The sequence below is a fragment of the Falco naumanni genome, chromosome 1 (genome assembly GCF_017639655.2).
Source record: "Falco naumanni isolate bFalNau1 chromosome 1, bFalNau1.pat, whole genome shotgun sequence".
NCBI lineage: Eukaryota > Metazoa > Chordata > Aves > Falconiformes > Falconidae > Falco > Falco naumanni.
In genome coordinates, this window is record NC_054054.1 from 40,120,979 (window position 1) to 40,145,637 (window position 24,659).

Genomic DNA, 24,659 nt, shown 5'->3' on the forward strand with positions numbered 1-24,659 from the left:
ACCCACAATCCCCAGCAATGAAATAGTTTACAATACTTGCTTGTATTTACATATGAATGCAATAAATGCTAAATTATACATATTAACAAACTAAGCTCAAGTCTGAACACAGATAATCGTAAATAATTACAGAAGAAAAAAAACAAACCCAGAGTACAATTAATCCAAGGATCTTAGCGTAAAGAACACTTTTTGTGCACAAATTTCAGAGTAATATAAAACTCTCTTTTTATGTTCTTTTTGCTTTTTTTTTAAAAAAAAAAATAAAATAATGGACTGACATATGTTACACTCCTCCACAATTATTTTTTTTTCTTCTTTCTTCTGGTGAGGTTTGTAGGATCAATGATAGATGCAGAGGAAATGTCTAAAGACCTATAGTACCTGGAAGACGCACAAAAATAGTCTCTGTGTAGTGTTAGAACTAAATAACAGACTGAACAAAACCTGCCCTGACGCAGAAGCAGAAAAAACCAGCATATACATCTCATTGTAGTATTCCTAGCATGGGAAAACTCAGCTCTAATTTAAGCAGCTATCAACAGAATCTGCATGAATTTGACTCAAACTGCCACCACCACGTCCAAAACGGAGAAACACACACCTACCCTTTTGCTCCCAAACCCCAGCGCTCGCGCATGCACCTTCCCACTGCAATCCCACACAACTCCCTCTCCCAACCTGCCCTTGCAGCTCAGCTCCGGAGGATCTGAAAACCCACCCCCCTCCCTCCCCTTCCCCTACAGTATTCCCAAACAAAGATAAAAAGAAAAGAGGAAAAGAGGAGACATCGGCAGCTTACTGTGAGTTGGATGGATGAGTTTAAAAGTCGCTCCCGGCACGCAGGGTCCACTCGTGGCTTTCTCGCAAGCTCAGTGCCAGCAAATCCCCGTTTGCAGGGAGAGGGGTTTTACGGGCTCAGAGATGCAGCTGCTGCTCTGTCCCTAACTCAGGGTCTCACAGAAAAGAAAAGGCAGCTTCTAACACGGGGAGCAGTTAAGGTGGGAGAATCAGCCTTGTTTTTGTGGCACTGGACTTTCAGCAGTTATGGGAAACGCCTAAAGTTTTATTTCAGCCTCTCGAGTGAGGGACTTTCATCAAAACCTCATTTCAGCTTATTTAGGGACAAGCAAGCTGAGCTGCCATTTTAAAACCATACTATAAACCCAGTGACTACGTATTTTGGTAAGCATTTACTGCAGAGAAAGTGATGTTTCTGAGCAATATTTAGTATACAAACTACCCCTAAGGAAGTGTGCATCTGCCAACAGAGGCTGTCATGCTTTTATGGTACCATATCATCGAATTTTGGTACATTATACGCTATGACTTTATGCTAATCACAGGCATTACCCCATCATGTATAGCTTTATTTTGGCAATTTAAATACAGTGCATTTTAAGCCCAGGGAGAGTGGCAATAACTCAAAAGTTGTTGCACAAATCTTCTTGCATCCAACATACTGACCCATACCACGGCAGGGTCTCCTGTCACTCATGCTACAACAGTCCAGTGAAAATGCTGGGTTAAAAAAAAGTGGAAAACAGTGAAAGAAAAAGAAGTATGTTATCTGGAGATCCAATGGCACCATTGTTTTCCAGAATAAAAGGGCTAAAACATTTCTGACTTTGTATTAACTCTTTTTTTTTAAAAGCTACTCTCAAAGAATAAAAATGTTCTGAGGGTTGAGACCTTGAACGCTGAATTTCAGACTGTTATGAACGCTTGAAAATAGTGATTTTGAATGGAAATCACTGGCACAATCTTAATAGTAGAGGCTTAAACTGCTGACTTAATCCTCCAGGTAATGACTACTTTAAGTACGTTTATTACTTGTCTTCAAGCATTGGGTTTTTTCCCCTTTCAAATGGAAGAGCCGTATTTTACGTTGCTTATACATTTAAGTGAAATGCATTTGAATACATAAAAGTCAAGTTATGCCTCCCTGCTTTATATTGCAAGATATCACGAATATAATTTGATGTTTCTTTAAAGCTCTGGAAAGTTATCTAATACTCATCATATGAAGAAGTTATTAAGACAAAACTCATACATCATTTAAAATGCATCAAAAATACATTCAATATTTTTTCTGGTTTATATACACTTTAAATCTTTCAATGTTCTGCACGCTACTGTATAGTTTATGTACAAGTGCAAAATCAGTGTGTTATTTTTAATTTATTTACAGATTCTCCCATGAAATAAGGTCGCTCTTTTCCCCCCCTCCCCCCCAGCTCCAAAAGAAATAAACCCCCAAATCCTTCACTGCTGATATTGGCCTGGTGATAAATCACGGCAACTCTTCTTTCCCCCATCCATTCCCACCTTCATCTCTATTTTACCTTTCCGTTGGGATGAAACTGCAGCAGAGATATGTATGAGACTTCTCTTTTTCCCTCATCAGTATGGAGATAAGATGCAGAGCAGAGCTACATCCTAAAGGAGTTGTTTCATTTTATTTATATAAATAAGTCTTGTTCCTCTATTTACATTTTTTTGGTTCTGCTAAACCTCACAATTTGATCATTTTTGTTTGTCTTTCCAATACCCGACACCTAACTTTGTGGCTACACCTGTGGGCACACTCCGAAGTAAGCTTTTGAGACCAGACAACTCAGCTCTCTGGGGCCAGGAGAAAAACAACCCCAAAAAACACATTTATGCCTTTTTGTTAATGTAAAAATGTATCACCCCTCCAGGCCTACTGTTCTGAAAGCTGTTTCTGTTCAGGAAAACCTAAGCAACAACTTTAAGCACCTGCTTAAGTGCTGTCCTGAATATGGAGACTTAAGCACAAGAGCCTTCTCAAACTGGGCTGGCAGTTCTCCTCCCAAAGAAGTGTTGGAGAAGGAAGATGATGACATCTCTCAACGCTGAGGATGTGCACCATGACTGAAAACATGTAAAGTAATAACGGGGGAGGGATCTTAGTCCAGTATTATTTCTCTAGTTTAGGTTAGCCCTATACACACAGGAAGTTAGAAAGTATTTTAAGGAGATGAATCTGTCTGAGGTAATCTGTGCATCAGTTAAAACTTAAATTGCCTAACCCACTTCATTCTAAAAGACAAAGCTCACCCCTTTCCCTCCCATAATTTCTTTTCCCCAGAGGGCATTTAAACTTCTAGTTCAGAAACAGATGCGTTTTTTCATATATATATACACACACACACACACACACACATACGTGTGTGTGTATATATATATCTCAAAAATGCATTGTTTTCCACAGTATTTTTTCTGCAGTCCTGTTGTATTTGTTAAATGACACACTAAATCAGCATTATAATCCACCACGGTCTTTAAAGCAGCAGGCTGTCCCCCATCACTGCTCTTGGGACACGTACAGCAATGCACATCTTTATTGCGATCCCACCATGCTCTGAAAAGCTTCTTCAAAATACATGGTTAAAAAAGAAAAAAAAAAACCAAACAAAAAACCCAACACAACCAAAATGAGTGGCTGATATGTGATCGATCACCAAAACACGCACAAAACCAGATGCGGTTACTTGGGTTTCGTTTTGGCGAAGGGTGCTACCTGGCCAGATGAGTCAAGAGCACTTTCCTTCACTGCCCTTGATCTGGTACTTCCCCATTTCATGAGCACTAGACGTCCTCATCAGAAACCAATGACTCAGTGACCTGAATGAACCCGTGCTGACTGGGATTAGGCAACAATTACACGCCTCATTTGGCACCTTCCTGGAACACCTTCCTACCAGCTTCAATACCACAACTTCGCATGGCGCCAGCGCCGCACCACAGTCCAGAACCACGGGAGACACGGGGCACCAGCATGCATGGACTGATGGGCTGGGTTCAACCTTGAACCTCAAAACATAACCCCAACTAATCAGAACACTTTAGATGGTTTGATACATCCTCCAAAAGCCGAGCCTTCTCTCTGCTGTTCCCACGTCCCTTCCTTTCACCAACAAGCCACCTTCTTCAACCCCTATGAGAGTTCAACCCCAATAGGAAATACCAGTAACTGATCACGTAGAACTCAAACCTGTGGCCAAACAAAGCTGCCCTGCTTGCTTTTTATTTTTATACTTCATCCTCAAATGATCTGGCACCTGAAGTGTTGCTTTTTATACCCTGTAAGGAGATGGAGCAAATCCTACTGCTGAGGAGTGATGCCTCTGAGCCCCAGCACAGCTCAGCTCTCATCCAGAAGAATGGCAGGAGGGAAGGGGGAGAGAAAGGGGCCAAATGAGAAGAGAAAAATCAGAAGAAATATAACGTATCTGACCTGGAACACAAAATGCTTCTATTAAAAGCGCTGGTGAAACCAGGAGTTTTCTGATGAGATACTGAAACTTTACTTTCCCTCCAGATATTTCCATCTGGTTGAGTAGTTTGTTGGTCAGGAAAATGCCATTTTCCCCTGACTGCACATGATATATTACAAAGAACACAGACTGCCTTGGGTGACTATATATACGTGTGTGTATATGTATATTTAAAAGGAATACAATTATGTTAAAAAGCAATGTGTGCAGCAGTCTCCTCACTCCCTAGATCTGTTCAAGTCTAGGCACTTGTGTGTGGTGTACTCCAAGCAGTTTAAGACTATGTAAACACTGAGTCCTTCAAAAGCCACATTCAGCTTCTCCAGGTATTGCATGCGGTCTGAGCAACACGCGACATTAACCTTTAAACCATCCCAGCTTTTGCATTCCTGATGTTCTGGACCATGATGACTACAAAAATGCTGTATCTGGAAGAGAGTCCCACTGAAATAATGAGGGAATAGAATATTAAATGAAAACAAAGGATGAAGATGCTTTGAAGATTAATAGTAGTGTTTATGTGTTGAGAGCTGACACCTGTAAACACTGCATCTTTTTCTTTTTGTACAGTTTGATAAATACATGAACTACAAAGCACTTTCCATGTATAAACCTGAGTGTCATTCATATTGGACTACTGTTCTATTTACACTGACCATGAATGGTGACGATCGGATGTTACTGGACCTGCAATAAAATTATTTTACTTTAAACTTGAAGAAAACAAAGGAGCAATCGGAAGCCACGTGTCAGTAAAACTTAAGTGGAGCAGTTGTCAAATAAAGCCAACTATCACGTAGATGGGAGAAAAAGTTGGGTTCAAGGAAGCTGTGTTTTTCTGAGTGCTTCTAGTCTCTTGTGACACAACTTGGAAATCTTTCTCCTCCTCCTCCTAGGTATTACTTTTCTGTTTTGTTTAAAACCGTATACAGTTTCTGATGTCCATGCATCAAATACAGGTTCCTGGCTGTGCAGGGGGCTGCTGTTTCCGATTTCGTATTGCACCCGATTTCTCTTTGTAGGCAATTGGCATCTGTTGTGAAATGTCCACCAGTGCACTGGCCACTGCAAGACCTGAGGCAACAAAACAAAACAGTCACAGAAACAAATCCTTCTGCCACGGCTGAGAAAAACCCTCCAAGCCACAAAATGAATATCATTTTCCGAGTTCTACTTAAAAAAAAAAAAAAAAAAAAAAAAAAAGAAAAAAAAAAAGAAAAAAGAAAACTAAAAAAGCATTTTGGCTTAAGAGATTAAAATCTAGCGGCTATTCTGAAATAAGCTTTTAAATACTGCATGTTTTATTGAAAGCAGCTGCAGCAGAAAAAGCTGGCAATAAGAAGCGTGGGTATTAACAGATGTGAAACCTGTAACATTGAAGGGAGGTGTCTTTTGCTGCACCAGCAGATGTGCTAGAACAAACCCTGAAAACACATGTGCATGGAGGTTTCCCTGCACCACCTGGGCATCCACCACCTCTGCAACCTCCTTGCAACGGATCCCCAGACAAACCACCACTGGCCCATCTGGTATTTAGCTCAATGCAGCTTGTAACCAAACCATCCCATCTCAAACCCAGCTAATATTCTTCTAAAATCCTCTCTTCACCATGCTCACTGGGCACTGGAGAAACCCCTGTTAAATCACAAACTGCCCAGGAGATGAGGTCTCGGTGCCCTGACACCGTGTTGAAGTGTGAAGGGAACGAGAAGAAGGAAACCTTAAGCTGGCTGGAAAAAACTTATTTGTCCAGAGCTGCTAAGAGGAGGGCATGGATGCTCTGAAAGGACTTGATGTCTCTCTACAAATGGAGCTGGGAATGAAGGGGAATAGGCTAGGAGAAAAGTTACTTTTGTAAGTAACTACTGCAAAACTCTCTGTACCAGATCCCCTTCTTCCCCAGCCATAAACTGAAGTGTAATCCAAATATCAAATGTTCATCCATCAAGTGACCTAAGAAATTGAATCCAGCCTCAGGTGGGAAGCTAGGAGGGCCCAAGCTAACTTAAAATAACCCGAGCACATCCTCAGCTGGGGTGTGGGTACAGCAATTACTGCGGGATCAAGTCTGAGACTGTAAGGTGAATCTGTAAAGCTGGGGAACGAGCACAGAGTTAATAGCAAGCCAGAAGAGGCAACGAGACTCCTCACCTGACTGTCCTGGTGGTGGTATACCCCCAAGTCCTCGAGGCAACCTCACAAATACAGAGAGAACAGCTGCTTTGTTTCCAAAGCAGGGCTCCAGCGCTATTGGCTTTGGTACAGTCTGCAGCAAGGGAAGGAAGAGAAGAAAACAAATGTTATACAGTGTGTTACAGCCTCCCTCTTCCCCCAGCGTTGTCTTTTTCAGATTGTACAAGCTTCAGGGCATGAACCATGTTTCTACACTTGGCAAATTTCCAGTACGTAGCTAGCAAAGCTAAACCCAACGTCAGTAATAATCAAAACCCTAGTCATCACAAAAAACACATTTACTTAATAAAAAACTACGTATTAAAAAGTCAAGCACTGCACAAGGTTTGTATTTCTCCCTAAATTCAGTAACAAAGGAACAGCTTATGCTAAACAACAGGACTGAGGTTCGTTTTTTTTTTCCTTTGAACCTGTCAGCATGTCTGACTACTGCAATTTGGCCATTCAACTTCTATTTCCAGGGTTTAACTCCACGGAACACCTCCACAGGACCGTATACATTAACATGATAAAGAACATTTACCTCAAACCACTCTCCATTTTACTGGTGTTTGCTTTCGGCTCTGTTCCCCCAATGTGGTCTTTCATTTCTGTTCTTTCCCAAGAGGTCATGCTCATTTTCCAGTGGTCTTCTGGACCACTCTGGACTATGCTCCTGGGTAGGTGGTTGCTCTGGGAGCTGGAAGTGCTTTGGAACTGTCTACTGGATTATAATGTCCAGTTTTAAACTGAAAAGCAGAGGACTCAGTAGAGCAGAGGACCCGTTTGTGATCCTGGCTCTCCGTTTCAGTGACCTGTCGTATCCTAAGACGGACTCCTCTTATCATGCTTTACTGAAGCCTGTTTACTTTGAATACGAATACTTCACACTTACATTACAAACATGGATGTGAAATAAAGTTTGCAGATAAAATGTGAATTGATAACTATGAAGATATAATGGGCAGCTAGCTTTCTCCCACCTGGAGGAGCAGGAGACTAGATCCCTTGCTGACCCTCAGTGTCTTTGAACATCACCCTCCCACTGTACTCTTGTAAAGATTTTATTTGAATGATCAACAGCTAATTTCAACATGCCATTAGAAAGACAAAATGTGACAGCAGAGCCCAGAAATGAAAATATGTTCTCACCTGAGCCAGGCCCTGATAACATACACAGTAAATTGCGGTCAGCATTACTGTGGGATGGCACAACAGTGGGATGAGGATACAAGTCTACACCCACGAGTACAGGTACAAGAGAGTCCCTTCTTTTGATCCACATAAGCAAAAAATGCTGAGAAACACTGTTTTACCTGATACACTCCATGCTTTCTGATTTCTTGCTTAGTAATGGACACATTCAACCCTGGTATTAATGAAATAATTATTGCTTTTTCCATTAGGCATAAAATTGTACTACTGTGCTTAAATGTTCACCAGAAACTCAATACAATGCAAGACTGAAAAAACACGAACAGGAGTCAAACAATGCTATAAAATTACTGCTGCTCAATAAGAAAGAAAAAAAGAGATGACAGCAAGCAAAATGAAACTTAAAACTGTTTTCATATCTCATATTTACTGTAATGATTGCAACAACAATTTGTTAGTCTGTGCAAGGTAGATAAATACGTATTCTGTAACAACGTAAGCTGCCGTCTGCCTGCTTTATGACTGCAGATTTCTTCATTTTCTCCCCACCCCCAAAAAAGGGATCAAACTCAAAATAATGCTTTTCCCACAAAGCAACCAAGCATACCCTGGTGCTATATCCCACAGGCAACTCAATTACCAGAGGTAATGGAGAGAGCACAAAAAAGGCAACTGCAGAAATACAGCCCACGGACTTCTGCCTTGTGAGTGGGAGCATGCACCAAGCACAAAGTTTATTTCTTCTTGGAGACAGCCAAGTACCTTACTTATTCTGCTGTTAATAGTACAGTCCTGGTGAATCCCAGAGGCTGGAGCGCGGTGCTTGGGTGTTACAGAAGCACTCACACTCATCCACGGTGTTGAGCAGAGTGAGTGGCAAAGACCAAGGAGAGAAGGAGTAGCAGGGGGAAGAGAAGGATGAAGGAGCAACTGAACAAGCCAAGAAGAGATTATCGTTTCTAATATCTTTTTAATGTATTTGCTTTTACCACCTACTGAATTAATGGCCATGAAGATGATCAGAGGGCTGAGGCACATCTCATAGGAAGACAGGCTGGGAGAGTTGGGGGGGTTCAGCCTGCAGAGGAAAAGGCTGCGGGGAGATCTTAGAGGAGCCTCCCAGCACCTGAAAGGGGGTTCTATAAAAGATGGGGACAAACATTTTAGCAGGGCCTGTTGTGATAGGACAAGGGGTAAGAGTTTTCAACTAAAGGAGGGCAGATTCAGACTAGATATAAGGAAGAAATGTTTTATAATGAGGGTTGTGAAACCCTGGCACAGGTTGCCCAGAGAGGTGGTAGGCACCCCACCTCTGGAAACATTCAAGGCCATGTTGGACGGGGCTCTGAGCAACCTGATCTGGTTGCAGATGTCCCTGCCCATGGCAGGGGGTTGGACTAGATGGCCTTCAAAGGTCCCTTCCAACCCAAATCATTCTCTGATTCTAATCCAAATGCTTCTGCAGCTCTGTTCCTTCCCCAGCATAAATTGTTCAGTGCAACTCTACTCCAACATGCTTTGTAATGTCATGGGGATGCTCAGAAGCACACTCATCATCCTCCAGCCAATATGTAGAAACAGGAGGCTGGAAAATACTTCTCACGGTCACTGAATCCAGCCCTTCACTAATGCAGGTGGCTGCACATAAAAGTGCAATGCTCTGCTTTAAAAGTATTTACACTTTCGGCCTGTGCCATAACCTCTGTGTGACCTCTCCAGAGGCTCCCTGCTCCCAGATCTCACCGCTCCAACACCAGAAACTTTCTTTTAACCTCAATTCTTTCCCAACTGAATTTATTCATCCATCTGATGTTTTTTTGTGCCTTAACCCTCTCCCTGGGCTTTACCTTATTATACATCTCGGCCTTCATTTGGCTCATCTGAAAGCAACACTCTGAATTCCTTCTCTGAAGGAACAATCCTTTCTCCAGCTCTCCCAGCAGTCCCTCTCTGCACCTTGGCTGCTGCTCTAGACCACAGGTGACCCAAGAGGTGTTTCAGGCCCCTGGAATGGTATCAAAACCACTCTGATTCTCCTGCACATCATAAAATGGTAAAGGATAGAAGTTATTCATTATACAATTCTCAGTCACAGAGCTGAAGGGACTTTTGAGGATAATTTAGCTCATCTCTTGGCCCCAAGCAGGACCCTTTCTCCTCCTCTGCCCCTTCCAACTAACAAACCCCGAGCATACAGCAGGAACTCCCATTACGAGTCCCTGTGGGCACAATCTTTCCCTTTCCATGGGTTTTTTATTTTGTTTCTCAAAGTCACACACCCCTTCCTCCTCTTTGCTCTCCTGATCCCACTCTGAACTATAAGCAGCTCCTACACAGGTGTCACTGGCACTGAAAAAGCCCCAGACAGGCAGCCAGCACTGTCCCCTAATGAGCAGCAGCAGACTCCGGCCATGCCGATACCTAAAATTCAGTGTTTCACAGGGATGAGTCTGACCCTCATGCTGCAGTATTTTTTAGTCTGTTTGATATACTACAGATAGTTGGGGGAAGAGGAAATACCTCTGAGCCTCCTTCCTTCCCTTGCCAACCTGCTCTGAAAAGCTAAGTATTAGTAAAAAATTGGTAATATGTTACTGCAGGGGGAGCTTTGTTTCTATTAACCATGCAAAGCAAGGAAGTATATTTTCTATACTGATGCATCCAAAATCTGTCAGGCAGTTGCAAACTAATTTGGAAGGAATTAAGCACGAGATCATCTTGCTGCAGCTAATCTCAATCTCAAATCTAAAAGAGGAAAAAATGGTTTATTGTCCATCAAGACCAGCCATTTTCCTGAGACAAGCTGCAGTTAATAACAGCAAAAACCAGCATAAAGAATCAAGTCCTGCAAATTTATTTTTGACAGCACCAGTTCAGGCACCTGCTTTTTGAACTGTGACTCATACTGCATCTCATCTCCAAGTGTGTGCTCGCCAGGCCAAGAGACAAAGCGCAGCCTGATGAAATGACTCACATGCCAAGTGACGGGAATGATGAATTTGATGCAAGCAAGAGGTCAGCTGGGAGTGAAGGGCATACTGTGCCCTCTGCAAGATACACAGCAACCCAGCGGTGGAGCCCAGGGACTGTATTCTGCAGACAGGGAGGAAAACACATGGAATAATTTGACTGCCAACTTAACAACTATCTTAATTCCAGCTCTTGCCCACAGCTGATCTTGCTGTGAGCCTGCTAGTGTTTAGACATGACCTATGTAGGTGCTGCCATGGCACAAAGCAGCCAAGGAGAAGCTGGCTGGCTTTGTCAAGCTGAACTTCTGTGGGGAGACCTAAGAAGTGCTCGTATCTCCTCTCCTTTCCCACCTCTGCGGCATGTCTGCCTCCCGCGTGGTTTCTGAATGCTCTTGATGCAGATCCAAGCTGCTTTTCTGTAAGAAGGTTAGGAGTGGACTTGGAAACCAGAGATCAGGTCATTATAAATGCTTGTGCTTCAGTTTGACAGGTGGCTTTTAATGGTCCCTAAAAAAAATAAATATAGAATACGCAGATCTCCAAACTTTGTAACACCTTTCATCAGATGGTTAAAACCAGCCTCTGCCAGAGACTTCCATTTACAGTGTTTTGATAAACCCACTGTTGAATTATAGAGGCAATTCCTTTTTATTGAAGGCTTAATGGCACAATAAAGTAGACATTATTCAAATCTATGCAAATAAGGTGCATCCCTCAGACGCTTGGCACGTGATGACTGCTTTGATCGGTGCCTGAACAGCAGAGCCCTACACCTGGAGAGGGGCAGAGGGGACTGCGGAGCCCAGCTGCTGGAGTGGGTGCACAAAGACCACAGCTCATGGGGTAAGAAGTTCTCACCTTCAGTGGACTGGGTCAACCCGCGTATGAGCCAAACTGCCATCCAACAGCCCATCAGAAAGGAGCCGTACCTTTGACAGAACACAGAGCATGCCTGCACCACGGCAGCAGTAAAGAAACGTGTAGCCAGGAGACTATCTCCCTTCTGGCTGCAACTAGGATGGTGGTCAGCAAAGGGGATGCTGCGCTGCCTGGGTTCTATCTGTGCTATGAACAGACAACTGTAGCTGGTCTACCGGCCAGGCACCCTGCCCTGCAGCTACTCTTTGTCCTCACAGAAATACTGTGAGTGCACTGGAGTGACAACTTCATGCAGCTGATCATAGACTCATAGTATGGGCTGGAAGGCACCTTTAAAGGCCATCTAGTCCAGCCCCCTGCCACGGGCAGGGACATCTGCAACCAGATCAGGTCGCTCAGAGCCCCGTCCAGCCTGGCCTTGAATGTTTCCAGGATGGGGCATCTCCCACCTCTCTGGGCAGCCTGTGCCAGTGTCTCACCACTCTCATTGTAAGAAAAATCTTCTTTATACCTAATCTAAATGTATCTTTCAGTTTAAAACCCTTATCCCTTGTCCTATCACAACAGGCTATAGTAAAAAGTTTGTCCCCATCTTTCTTAGAACCCCCCTTCAGGCACTGGGAGGTGCTCTAAGGTCTCCCCGAAGCCTTCCCTTCTCCAGGCTGAACCCCCCCAGCTCTCCCAGCCCGTCCCCACAGCAGAGCTGCTCCAGCCTCTGACCATCTCCGTGGTCCCCTCTGGCCCCGCTCCAACAGCTCCACGTCTCTCGTGTGCTGAGGACCCCCGAGCTGGAGGCAGCGCTGCAGGGGGGTCTCACCAGAGCAGGGCAGAGGGGCAGAGCCCCCTCCCTCGCCCTGCCAGCCACAAATAGCCTGAATCTTTCTCCAGCAATGGACTTTGTCTGCTCCTCCACACCAGCAAAGTTACGATCAATGGAAAACAGCGGGAAGAAACCCCAACAACTAGCAACGAGGATAGTACAAATGTCAAACAGAGACAGAAAAAACAACAAAGACCTCTCAGCCTGGCGCACGGATGGAAACACGCTTTGCTGGGCAGCGTGCGCTGTCAGGAAGGTGCACTGCAGCATTTGGCTTTTAACCGGGAAGTGCTCTCACATGCTTTGTGTTAGGCAGCACTTGGAAACAATGACCACCCCTTTCTGGATGCAAATATAAAGTTAATGGTATTTTACTAAGCAGTGACACAACCGCATTGTTCCTGGAGGCAGCAAAATCTGTTCTCAGCTGTTTTCCACTGATGACTTTACTGGCTAAAACCAGCACTAAAAAGCCAAGCAATTTCAGTTGTTTATGAGTTTTGATATGTACTTAATATGCGTAAAGCTTGAACAATTATGGAAGTTAAATGCAGCAAGAGACCTATTAGGTCATCTAATTAGTCCAGCTTCTCCAGCAGGATTTTTTTTTTTTTTTTTTTTTTTTTTAACACAAACAAGGCATTTTCCAGGACTTTTTCCAGGCTATTTCTAGGTGACCCAGGTGTGGAGTGCACCACCAGTTCCCTTGGGAGACAATTTCACAGCCAAATGCTTTCCGCAATCAAGTTGAATTGCGTGATGTTCAACCTAAACATTTCTTTTTTATTTCATCTCATTATTTCTATTTACGCTGTTTATATCTGACAAATTCAAAAGGTTAATAATATGTCACATAAAACTAATAGCTAGAACAATAAATATTCTGTGTAATTTAAAAAACACAGCATCAATTTTATTTAGGTTCTATAATACACTGCCAGCATATTGCTTTTCAGAATTTATTTAAAAAAATACTGTAGAGAATTTTTTTTCCTTAACAAGAAAGCATATTTCTGTGGTTTGATCAAATAACTCTTACATGGTTTTCAATTTCCAGTAAGGAAATTAAAATAAAGGAAAAGTCTTATGGTGGGGGAAGAGAAGAGGAACATTACTGAAACAGTTCAACTTTATTATTTGATTCCACTTCTTCATATGATTTCACTCTGTAGAAAAAGGGTCAAATTCCATTTGCAAGTTTTTAAATTGTGCCATTAAAAGCTGAGTGAACATTTGTAAAATAAGTTACAAGCAATTTTCTATAAAAAAATAGAGTATTAAGTTTTTAAAATCAAATTGTCAGGGTAATATGTATGTCCTCCAAGATAGAGATGAATGAATTTCCAGCAATAATTTGCAGTAAATGAGTCTAGATTAAAAATTTACATTTACCTTGTCCCGATTTCTACCTTGGAAGCAACACAGGGGCTGGGCAATGAATTGCTCACAACTCAGCCCCAACACTTGGGTTCCTGCATGTGAGGAGCTAAATAAAAATCATCTTCAAACCCTTAGATGAATGCTAACAGTCTGAAATTGAAAATACAGGTCTGAACATCCTAAGTTACCAATAAATGGGAGCATATAAGCAAACCGACCTCCACAGGGGACAAGAGTTTTCTCCCACTGCATTTAACAACTGCTTTCTCTTTGAAAATGCACACTGTTAATCCAGCAAAACACAGACATGAGCTCTTGGTAAAGGAAAGGATTTCACTGGGCAAGTTTGTATTTCAAAAGCAGTCACCCTGAAATGACAAAATCTCATGTCACAGCTTTGAGCATTGCCATTCATGTAAGCCAACACTCGCCTTTCTTTTTCAATTCCCTGCTGATGCCCCGGGGAGGGGACGGGATGGACGAGGCCATGGGTAGCAAATCTGGGCAAAATATATACAGCCAACAGTGGATATTTATTTTGATTTTGTACGGGTGAAGAGGCATTATTTTTCTGGCTTTTTTCAACCACTTGGCTGGTTTTTGCACATTAAAAAGTGTAAGGAAAAAACCCCAATGAAATCAGACGAATGAAGACTGCAACCACAAGACACAAAACAACTACTTGGCATAAAGCAATGCAAATAGATCCCCAATAATGTTTTTTGAGAAGCTGCTGGTGTTATTAGTACTTCAATCAGAAGAGACACTTGTTTGCACTAGAGGGAAAAAAGAGCTTAGAAAAACCCTCTTCTGTGGGAAGCTTCATGCTCCTTCCTCTCCCTCCAGCAAATTCCTCATTATCAGCTAAAATCAGGGTCCATCCTGCTGAAAAATTTCCAGTCTTCAAATCTAAAACTAGTTAAATCTCAATTATCAGCCAAACAGTCCCTAAATACAAGGCAGGCTTAACAGATGTCCCTGTTGATCTCATGATAGCTCCCTTCCAAGTATTTATATTTCATATTATATTATGGAAGCAGCAAAAATTGCCCCCGCTAATTTTGCAAGAGAAACCAAAACAAGATACCCGGCACTAGTTAACTGGAAATAATTCATTAGGTGAAGGTTTTATCAGGTACTCCCGTTGTTGTTTTGGCAGTACGGATTGCAGCCAGGCTACATGCCATTCTAGTGCAGCTAATCCGTTTTACACACCTCAGCCGCCCAGCTAACACTCCCATCTTACCACTGGCAACTCCATCTAGCACGGTACTCCTTCAAAGGGGATCATCCACTTCTCCGTGAATTAGAAAGTGGGCCAGCATAAGAACAATTAACACCAAATATGAAGTACAAGCTGGGATGTCGGTTCTTGTCGTGCGTCCCTCGTCACCCTGATGCAACGGGAGGGCTCCTGCCACCCGCTTGCATGCACTGACCTAATGAGTCTAATGAGTGGAAGTGCTTTTGCTAAAGACAAGGAGACAGCTACACATTGACATGCTTTGAACACCTTAGCGTTAATGCAAGGAAAAGCTCCTAGAACCAGCAGATGCTAGAAACCCCAGAAATAGTACTTTAGAAATTACCTTGCATTTCAAAAGGTAAGCTAACAAGCCCGAGCAGCCTGCCTCTAGACAAGTCAGGCAAAATAAAACCAGCCTTTCCGGCCTCGAAGGCTGCGTGTCAACCATCCCCAGCAACTACCACATCAGATTAAGATTATTCAGTTTATGTTTTCCACTCTCAATTTCATCCTTTTCTTCCAGCCGTTATCCTTCTGAGGATATTCAGCTTATTTATATCTTGAAAAACCCTAACCTGCTCTGTCCCCCTCCAATGCATAACGATAGCCTGGCCACTTCTATTTAAGAATACTTTCATATATCACAGCTCAAGCCTGCCATCCTTCCAAAACTGTCTGCTTGCATGAAGACCCCCAGTCTCAGCTCGGTGGCACGTAGGAGACTTCGTGCTCACTGTGCTTACGCTCATCTGGCTCATTGTAAATGAGGTGGGCTGGAAGTGGGTCACAGAAGCTGGTCCCCCAGCAAATTTGAGGGACTAATAGCAGGTCAGTAACATGTGAAGTAAGGGGGGAAGTGAGTCATCAAGGCTGATAACCAGAATAGGATCAGAGATGTAAACCCCATCAATTCCTTGGCCCTTTGTTGTTCTTCATTGAACTTCTCTCATTGAATGGAACAGCCCAACATAGGGCTACATGCAAAAATTAAGATGAAGTTGCTGGAGCCGGACAATGTTTCATTTCAAACCACTCCTCACTGCACTGTTACCCCTGCAGCTTCCCCAAACCCACTGCCCTGTAGCACAGGACTACTCATTCTTCTACTCCTTACTGATGGTTGTAACTTCATTACAATGTAAAAGGAATTTAACAAGGGCACCACTCAGATGCAAAATACATGTAGACTGAAAATATAAATCTGTGGTATCCCTTGCCCATTCCTCAGTCAGCCCACCACTTCATGTCTGTACTTACTTCTTGAACAGATGGGATCTTCTGGCAGTCTTTAAACCACTCAACAGAACTTTCTTCCATAACAAAGCGAACTAATTACTAAAGTAAGATGCTATTTTCCATCATTTTTTTCTGCTATTTTTAAGGAATCAGCCAGCTTGGTGAGCTGACGTCTGATTAAGGATTTGCAGCGAAGCTGTTTTGCCCTCAGAAGCCTAACACAGCAGAATTAAGTGCACGTCGGCATGAAGATACAGAATGAACTTCGCAAGGATTTTGACCGACAGCCTGTCGATCACAGATGCAAAGATAATCACTTCTTAGTGCTGGCTTCGCACATTGGATCCCTAAACACAACACAGCAAAAGTTGCTCTACGAACCTGCTCTACCAGGCAAATGCTCTGTTTTACAAGAGTGTTTTTCAAATCCTCTAAAAGCTTCCAAGACAATTTTTTTTCCAACTTAAGGATAATTTTTTTCTAATGCAACAATTTTCTTGTTGAACCTGTAGGTGTTTTGCTCAAGCTAAGCATTTGCTTGCTATGCTGTGCATGTGTTTTTCCCAAGAATTTACAAGCGTTAACTTCATGCCTTTACCACCTTCAAGACAGCTGGAAATCAATGTCACAATTACAAACTTTTCTAATTCTTGCAGGAAAGGTTCTTCTAAAAATGGCTGCAGAGGACTACAGGACTTAAGATTAATTAGATAACAAGACTTAAAAAAGCCTGAGTTACAGCTATACCAGTTCAGACACTTGGACGAGTCCCAAATACTCAGGAATGTTAAATACTCTTAGAAAAAAACTGCAATACACAGCACCTCTGAATGCACAAAAAAGCTGCAGAGAAAAGCCAATAGATTTTGTAATAACTAAGCAAATTTTGTGGTAGATTTGCAATCGAGTGGGTATTTGTTGAGTGCGAAATAAACCAAAGCAGCTAGTTACGTGTTGCCTAGCTGCAGACTGTAATATGAATAGTTTCCCTGCAGGTAAATCACTTTCTATTACTTCTAAGTACCCCAGGAAAAATACTAATTGAAAACACGGTTCTAATACTGTCCAGCTGGAAAGCATTAGCTTAGGATGGAACTAGCTTGACACTGGGTGCCAACTGGCTACGCACAATGGAAAAGAAAATTAATCTCTTGCAGACAAGACGTCCCATTTTCCACTTCTCCTTTGTAACCCCTCAAATAAACTCATTATTAACCAAAAGCTTTGATTCACATGGGGAAGGAAAAACACCAATGCATTTATGATAACGCAAGTCTGGATTTCTTACATTAAACCGAAGGCTTTCAAATTTTGACACAGTGAATGGCAGAGTAACTGGAGAATGGGTTACAGTCCAACAACATCACAATGTTTCACTTTCTTGGCTAATAACTAAGGAACTACAAAACACAAAGAAAAATGCATTTCTGTATTGTCCCAGCCTGTCCTTCTGCAGCTCCCTCCTGCTAGGAGCTTTTTTCCCCAAGCAGGTGCAAAAGGGATGAGGGGAAAACCTGAAGCCGATCCCCACAAACAGAGACTGCTTCCTCATTTCTATTTGAATTCATTTATATGTGACATCCAACAGGCCAGACAATCTCAGAAGCGTCATTCCCCAAGTTGCTCACAACCCACGAGCTTCTTGAACCTCGTCTCTTCTCCATGTGATTTCAACTTTGCTGAAACACTCCAGACTTTTGTGCATACTTTTATATTCCCCATCCAAACTCTGTAAGATGATAAAAAATCCTATATAACCCCTCCCCAAATTTAGTAAGTTTCCTTGTAATGGAAAAGCATCCTCATTCTGCACCCAGATCTTCCAGCAGATGAAGCTGCCTGCTGGCACAACTGGCCATGTCCATGCTCCCTACTTGGCTTCAGGTTATGGTACAAGGTTTGCACCATTTGCCTGAATTGGACCATCTCATTTATGCCTGAAGTTGATTAAGAAACATTTGTGAGTTATCGGCACAGAGGGCAATTAGCAGTTGGTAACAATTTCTGGGTCTAAACCAGGACATCTGTCCACAGTCTTATTTATTATGCTTCAAACTGGCTTCTCCATCCGTTCTTGAGTAACCCAAGGAGGTCAGACAAGTGAGATAGGGAAGATGACAGCAGGCACAGGAAAGCAAGGAAGCTTAGTTGCGAGTGAGAGAAAGATGAAATCCTGTCTGTGGAATCACTTCAAAAGAGAAGATTCCTATAACCAAAGAAGAAACTGAGAAGAAAATATGAAGCAGAACAGTGCGGAGGAGAAATCAAACAACACCCAAATGAAAAAGGCAAAAGCACTGCCAGCTGAACAGGAGGAGGGATAACACACTAATCAGAATGTAAGAGATCCAAAGTTTATTGTCTTCTCTGTAGTCCTTGAGTGCAGACAAACTTGTCAGAGAGATCAAAAATTTTGGGACAGCTTTGGTCTGGCCTGATCCTACAGAAGAGGTGCTTCTAGTTAGCTCATTTTCAAAAATGCAAAGAGGGGCAGAGAAGTGCCCCCAGACCAGGCAGACTGCAACCCAAAAGCATCTGCAGCCAGGCAACAGCCTCACAAACCTGCCTCCAGCCCGACAGGAACATCCACACACATCCCACGCCACCTTCGATGAGGCAATGAAAAATAGGCTCATTCTAATTTGCTGAGTGACAATCCAATTTCACAAGCATGTATTTCAAAGTCTTGGTGAGCTATTAGTGGCTAATGACTTCCAGTGCCTACCATCCTTCTAACAGAAGTAGAGAAATGATAAAAACTTAGAAAAACTGACTGATCTGGAGTCAAATGAAAGTCAGCAGGGAGCAGAACCACTCAGAGCCTCCAAGGAGAGGCCCCAGAGACAGGTCAGCTTAGCTGCCCCATCAGTCAATTATCCCAAATTACTGAGTACCTTTGCAGATTTTCCTTTATTTTCACTACGCTCCAAGCTTCATTTCTACAAAACAAGGACACTTCACTTGTCCTCACTTCTCCCTCACTTCAGAGAAAGGTAGTAATTCATTCAGGAAGCATTCAGATATGGGGTGATCATAGGAATCATTCAAGCTTGTGACTAAATGCTTGGAAGGAACATGGTAAAATAACCAGAACAAATAATGAAACTAAGAAAACATGTTGAAAAGCTTTTTCTACATAGTGTCCATCCAGAACACAGTGCAGGACACCAATCAGGTGGAAAAAGTATTACAACTTGCCATGAAAGACTATATTCACACATAAATAAAGGAAAGCTAAACCTATACAAGTCAACGTTAATTGTGGCATTTCCTAATACTAAGGCCAAGACTTAAGTATTATTACTCAGCAAACAAAAGTTCTTGGGTCAGGTTGTTTTCATGTGCTTTACAATAATTAAAATACACACATTTTTTTATTGAAAAGCAGAACTTGCTCTCTTGCCACAGTAATAGAAAGTGAGAAACCTAGTGCCTGGACTAATGTGGATGACTTCCAAAAAACTGAAGTCTATATAAATTAAATGAGAGAGCTACCTTAGACTGGAAAAAAAAAATCATTAGTGTTCTCAAGCCCTTAATTTTTTCCCATTGTATACAAGTCTACTAGTCAGAGCATCACATCAAAAATATCTTTTAACTCATTAGTCTCTTCTAAAATATACTTTTCCTAAAAATACAATGCATTGCGTCTCAGAACATGCCAGCCTGGTACAAGACAATGATTCCTCCACACACCTATTTGCACATCACAAGGTATATTTGAACATATTTACCATCAGAAATGGGTTAACACTATTACAGTACACAAACATGATTATATTTCTGTTTCCTTTGAGTTATCACAGAAGAATAGTTTCTATTTGCAGCACCTATAGCTATTTCTAACCAAATGTTCTACTGTGTAAAGCTGCATTCTTCTCTATTGCAAGGCATAAAAACTAACAAGGCAAACAAAATCTCACACTCTACAAATAGCGTAACTTTTATCTAACACAGCCCAAAAGTTGTAAGTGCATACCTACAGGGATACAAGCACATGAAAATGGTATTCGTTGGTCCTCCTGGACTTACAGTTTCTTGCAGGTATATAACAAATAGAGGATTTGGAATTATTGTTTTAACCACAGTTTAAAACAAGCATTCATGATTAATTGTGGTGAGGACCATCCTGAAGCACCATCTCTCACCTTTATGCTTCCCCCAATGAGATCTGGCGGCTCTTCATCTGTTTCTAAGGCAACGTTGATGGAGGCGAAGGGGCGACTTGCCATCTGTTGCATCTCACGGAGTAGTTGCTAATTTAATAAACAGAAAATTATTATTATCATATTGTTCCAACACAAAGATGAAAAAAACACGCATCTGGGAGGTTTCACCCAATACAAAGCGATACCAATCGCTATGGAAAAATAGCCTCCTGGTGTTTTAACAGGCTTAGGGGTACAGATAGATAATTGTAAATATTCACATTATTGCAACTTAACACGTTATTGCAAGTAAAGCTACACGCACAGTCTTAGCCTGCCTCATTTGTGAGGGAAGATGCATCTGCTTAAGCCTCCATAAAGAAGTTAGTTACTTTTTAAGCTGTGATACCCTAGTTGGTTGTCATCACCTGTCTGGGGCATGACAGGACTCCATAGGGATTTGTGGGAACCATTTTAAAATCAAACTACCAGCAGTTTGTAACTATTGTAAGGAAGAATTTGCTATTTTTTATAAAAGCACTAGCAAAATGCTGTCAGGCGTCTAGTGAATAATCATCGTTTTTTATTGTTTGCTTCCTTTCTGAATGCAGCAAATGTATCAAACAGCAAGCGTGTCCTTGTTGCAATATGTTTTATTAAAATAGAAAACCTTTTCCAGGGTAAATCTCTGCAAGCCTTCATAATGCAAGACATCTTTTTATTGTACTCTTAAGCATTACGATGCAGCTCCCTTTTTTTTGACACACAAAAAAGGCACTTCTTATATAGCTGGGCTGGAAACAGCATTTCAATTTTAGCTGAGCTGTGGACACGCTTCTTTTTGGCTTTGGCAGCTAATCTCTAATACTGATGGCAACCTACACAACCTGTAACTGGATGCAGAAGTCATAACCCTAATTCCCAGAAGCAATGGGTCTGATGTGACTCGGTGCCTGTATTTAGTAAGGGAAGAGGCATATACTTTGTACAGTGTATAAAAAACCAGCAGCCTTATCCTTAAATGCAGCAACTGCCTAAAAACCCACTTGTTGTGCACAGCTTTACATGTTTAGCATTACTACCTCGCTGCAGCAATAGCAGTTATACCCTATTTTTAAGCTAGATTGGGGCACCACGAAATGCCCTCTCTACTTTCCACCATCACCACCTGCCATCACCATTTCTCCATTAATTCTAGGCAATTTGATGCTCTGAGCACTAACAGATCATTTAAAGCACTGAAAAAGTGCTAAATGCCACAAAATGCCTCATGCCCCAAAATAGCCCTCGTCCAGCACAGCAGAAGGGACAAAGCACACAGGCAAAAGGAAGATGCTGCTATCCACCATGCAACTCATTCAGACAAAATAATTAAATCACCATTTTCTTGAACTTGTAAACCTGCTGTGGTCTTTTCTTTGCCATGCCAGCTTTTGGTTTGGTGTTTGGGTTTTTTTGTGCAGAAAACTGGAAGACTCTCTGTAGGCCTGGGGCTCAGGCGAGGTGGCAGGAAGGCACGATGAAGTTAGTGCAACCAAGCTGGGGGGGCACGTCTATAAGCCTCTATGACTCTCAGTTCATTTTAAAAATATACAATTTCATGGCCATAAAAGGAAGGGGGCGGGGGGAGAAAGGAAGGGGGGGGGGAAGCAAAAAAGGGCATTTCAAAGCAGATTGTAGATACTGTCACAAAGCTAAAACTGCGATGAATTCACACAAATGGAGCTGCACTAAGCATTTGCAAACAAACTTGTTCGTAACTCATACTTGGGTAAAAGAACACAAGGAGTTTTCGAATATTTAAAGCACACCAGCAGATTGCAGACTAAAGCAAGTGTGAAACAGATTGCTGGGTGGTTGTTCCTGCAATTGTCCCCTTCAGCTATCATAAAGCGCTTTGTTTAGTGGCTATAAAATCAAAGAACAAGCTGTCCTGATGAAGATGTCCAAAAGACTTACGAACGAAAAGCTATTAGCTCTTTGAAGGAAGTTGAGTTTGCTAAAGAAAATGTGCAATTTGGCAACATGACTCCTACTGAAGTCAATAGTAGCTTCAAGAAATAAAACCCCAAGCGGCGCTGCGAAGGCAGAGATGTGTGACAACACAAGCAGTGGGAAAAGCAATGCTGACAGCGATGTTATTGTCTTCTTTTTCTGAACTGGCCATGGAAAGCCATTGCTTTCGGGGCTGTCCCAAAGCTGTAACAGTGGCCAAACCAGGTAAAACCAAAGGTCCATGGCAACCAAAGCAGCAAATGCCCAAGGAAGCATCCTTTCCCTAACACCAGTTTCTGTCATAGCACAAAAACCCACGCCCCCAAATTAAGAATAAATTTGAGAAATAATTGTTCTGTAACCAGAATGTCACTCCTTCCCCCAAGGCATGCACTGTGCATGTTTAACCTGTGTGCGTATCTATCCTTCAGTATTTGTTTGGTGTGTCAAATTTTTAATTAAAAGGCTTTATTACGTTGCAAGGGAGAAATTGTGGCATTTCCCTAGCCAAGATGTTGAGCATGGCATTAGAAATCAGCAGCAGTTAACATCACGATACACCAGAACCTGGCTTACCCTCATTCCTAATGATTGGCTTGCTGAGATTTAATATAACGAGCCTCAAAACTCTTTCAAAGCAAACCTTTGGTTTGTAGATCACACAACTAATAGGACAACCTGGGAATATTTTAAATCACTTTGGTCTGAAGAGGATTTTAAAGGCAAAACGTTTGACAGGCTTACAATAAAAACACATCAAAAAACGTGTACAGGAACACACCACTGGCCTTTAATATTTAAGTAACCACAAACTATGAGAATCTGCACAACTTTCATTTGCACTGATTTTCTTTTATTATTTTTTCCCTCACTATCAGTAGAAAAACTCCATCCAAAAAAACCCCAAAAGTTACAGCAATCACAGAATGGGAAGTTTTGAAACAATGCCTGAAGGTTTTGGTGCAACCAGACACTAAGAGAACCTGACAACAAACTCAGCAGTCTACAGTGGAAGAGAAAAAGATCAGCCAAGCTGGCTCAGGACTGCAGGTGCAGATCCAGAAGCGAACGGCACAGAGATGCAGTGTTTCATACCCTTGATTCTTTAAATTCATACATGTATGAGTAATGGATAATCCAAAATGAATAGTGTGTTACTGATGGGAGAAAAACTGCCAGAGGAATTGAGGAAACCCTTTTCATGCACTAGCACAGGCTCTCACGCAAAAGAAAAACAGCTATTCAGGTTACCAGGTTAATTGACTAATATAACCTATGCTGTGTTTTCTGACAAGAAAAGCCCGAACATTTTATTCACAATAATAAAGCAGTCACCAGTCTCTGTATAACCATCCCGCTGCCATCCATCTCAGCAATTGCCCCCTGCAGAGCCTCTTTTATGAGCACAGGGCTATGGTAGCTTTCCGGATGGGGCTCAGATATTTTCAGCCATGAAAGGATGCTGATTTTTCCAGAAGAATGCTACATGTTTTGGATTTTATTTGCTCTTTATAAAGAATGGCTTTAAAAAAAGCTAAACACAAGAGCTATCTAGAGCTCGTAACGAACTCAACTTTTTCCATGAGTATTTCCTCTCAATTTTCAACAGTGGTGAGAAGGAAAAAAGTAGGAACCCAAGGAGGAGAAAACCATGGGTGTGCTAAGTGAATAATGGGCACGGATGAGCTTCCACTTTAAGGCAGACTAAAAGCAAAGCAAGTAGGACCCCCCCAGGAAAGGCATCCAAGTTACTTCCAGCAGACAGGACATGTTCAGGCAGGGTATCAGCACGAACCTCTGGTACCATTACACCAGCCTACGGTCAAAAGGAAGTAAACTTTAATAAGGGAAGCCAGAAAAGAGCAATAGTCTTATCAACAGGGTTTTTTTCCCCTGGAAATCTGTAGATCTAACACTTCAAGGTACTTCTGAAATTCAGGTCTTTCTGGACCCATAGCTTGTTGTTTTTAGAAGTATACCTCTGGGAAGTAGCTACTTGGGAGACAACATTTTGGACTTAGAAGAACACGTTCCTTTTCTTTGATGAGACAAGTAGGCTTAAAGGCCATCCCTCGAGGATTCCTATTGCAACCTTTGAGGCTGAAATGGATTTGAGATGGTGCTCCAAAGCTAAAGCTATGATCAACCCCCTGATTGACCTGGGTCTCTACTGTCGTATTTCTGTACCACCACAGAAAAATCAAGCTTCACTCTCTTATGAGCAAGAAAAATCACTACCTGTGTTCTCCACGCTGTCCACAGCCAACTTGAAAACCCAGGAGACTGTGAAATCAGCTGTGTGTTTCTGAACCACTACCCTACCTGTATTGCAAAGATAAACTGGTCCAATGGGCC

At 42.1% G+C, this 24,659-nt stretch overlaps 1 protein-coding gene across 1 annotated transcript in view; it reads right to left on the reverse strand.

Moving 5' to 3' along the window:
• Nucleotides 1-258: 258 nt before the first annotated feature.
• The window catches only part of ATRN (attractin), a 156,680-nt gene continuing 132,279 nt past the window's right edge, over nucleotides 259-24,659 (reverse strand). Inside the window, exons 27-29 of the mRNA XM_040590812.1 lie at nucleotides 20,310-20,417; nucleotides 6,453-6,567; nucleotides 259-5,375 (exon numbers count right to left, since the gene is read on the reverse strand). Coding sequence (XP_040446746.1) covers nucleotides 5,251-5,375; nucleotides 6,453-6,567; nucleotides 20,310-20,417 — 348 coding nt within the window. The 3' untranslated portion in view covers nucleotides 259-5,250. The remainder of the gene's footprint in view (nucleotides 5,376-6,452; nucleotides 6,568-20,309; nucleotides 20,418-24,659) is intronic.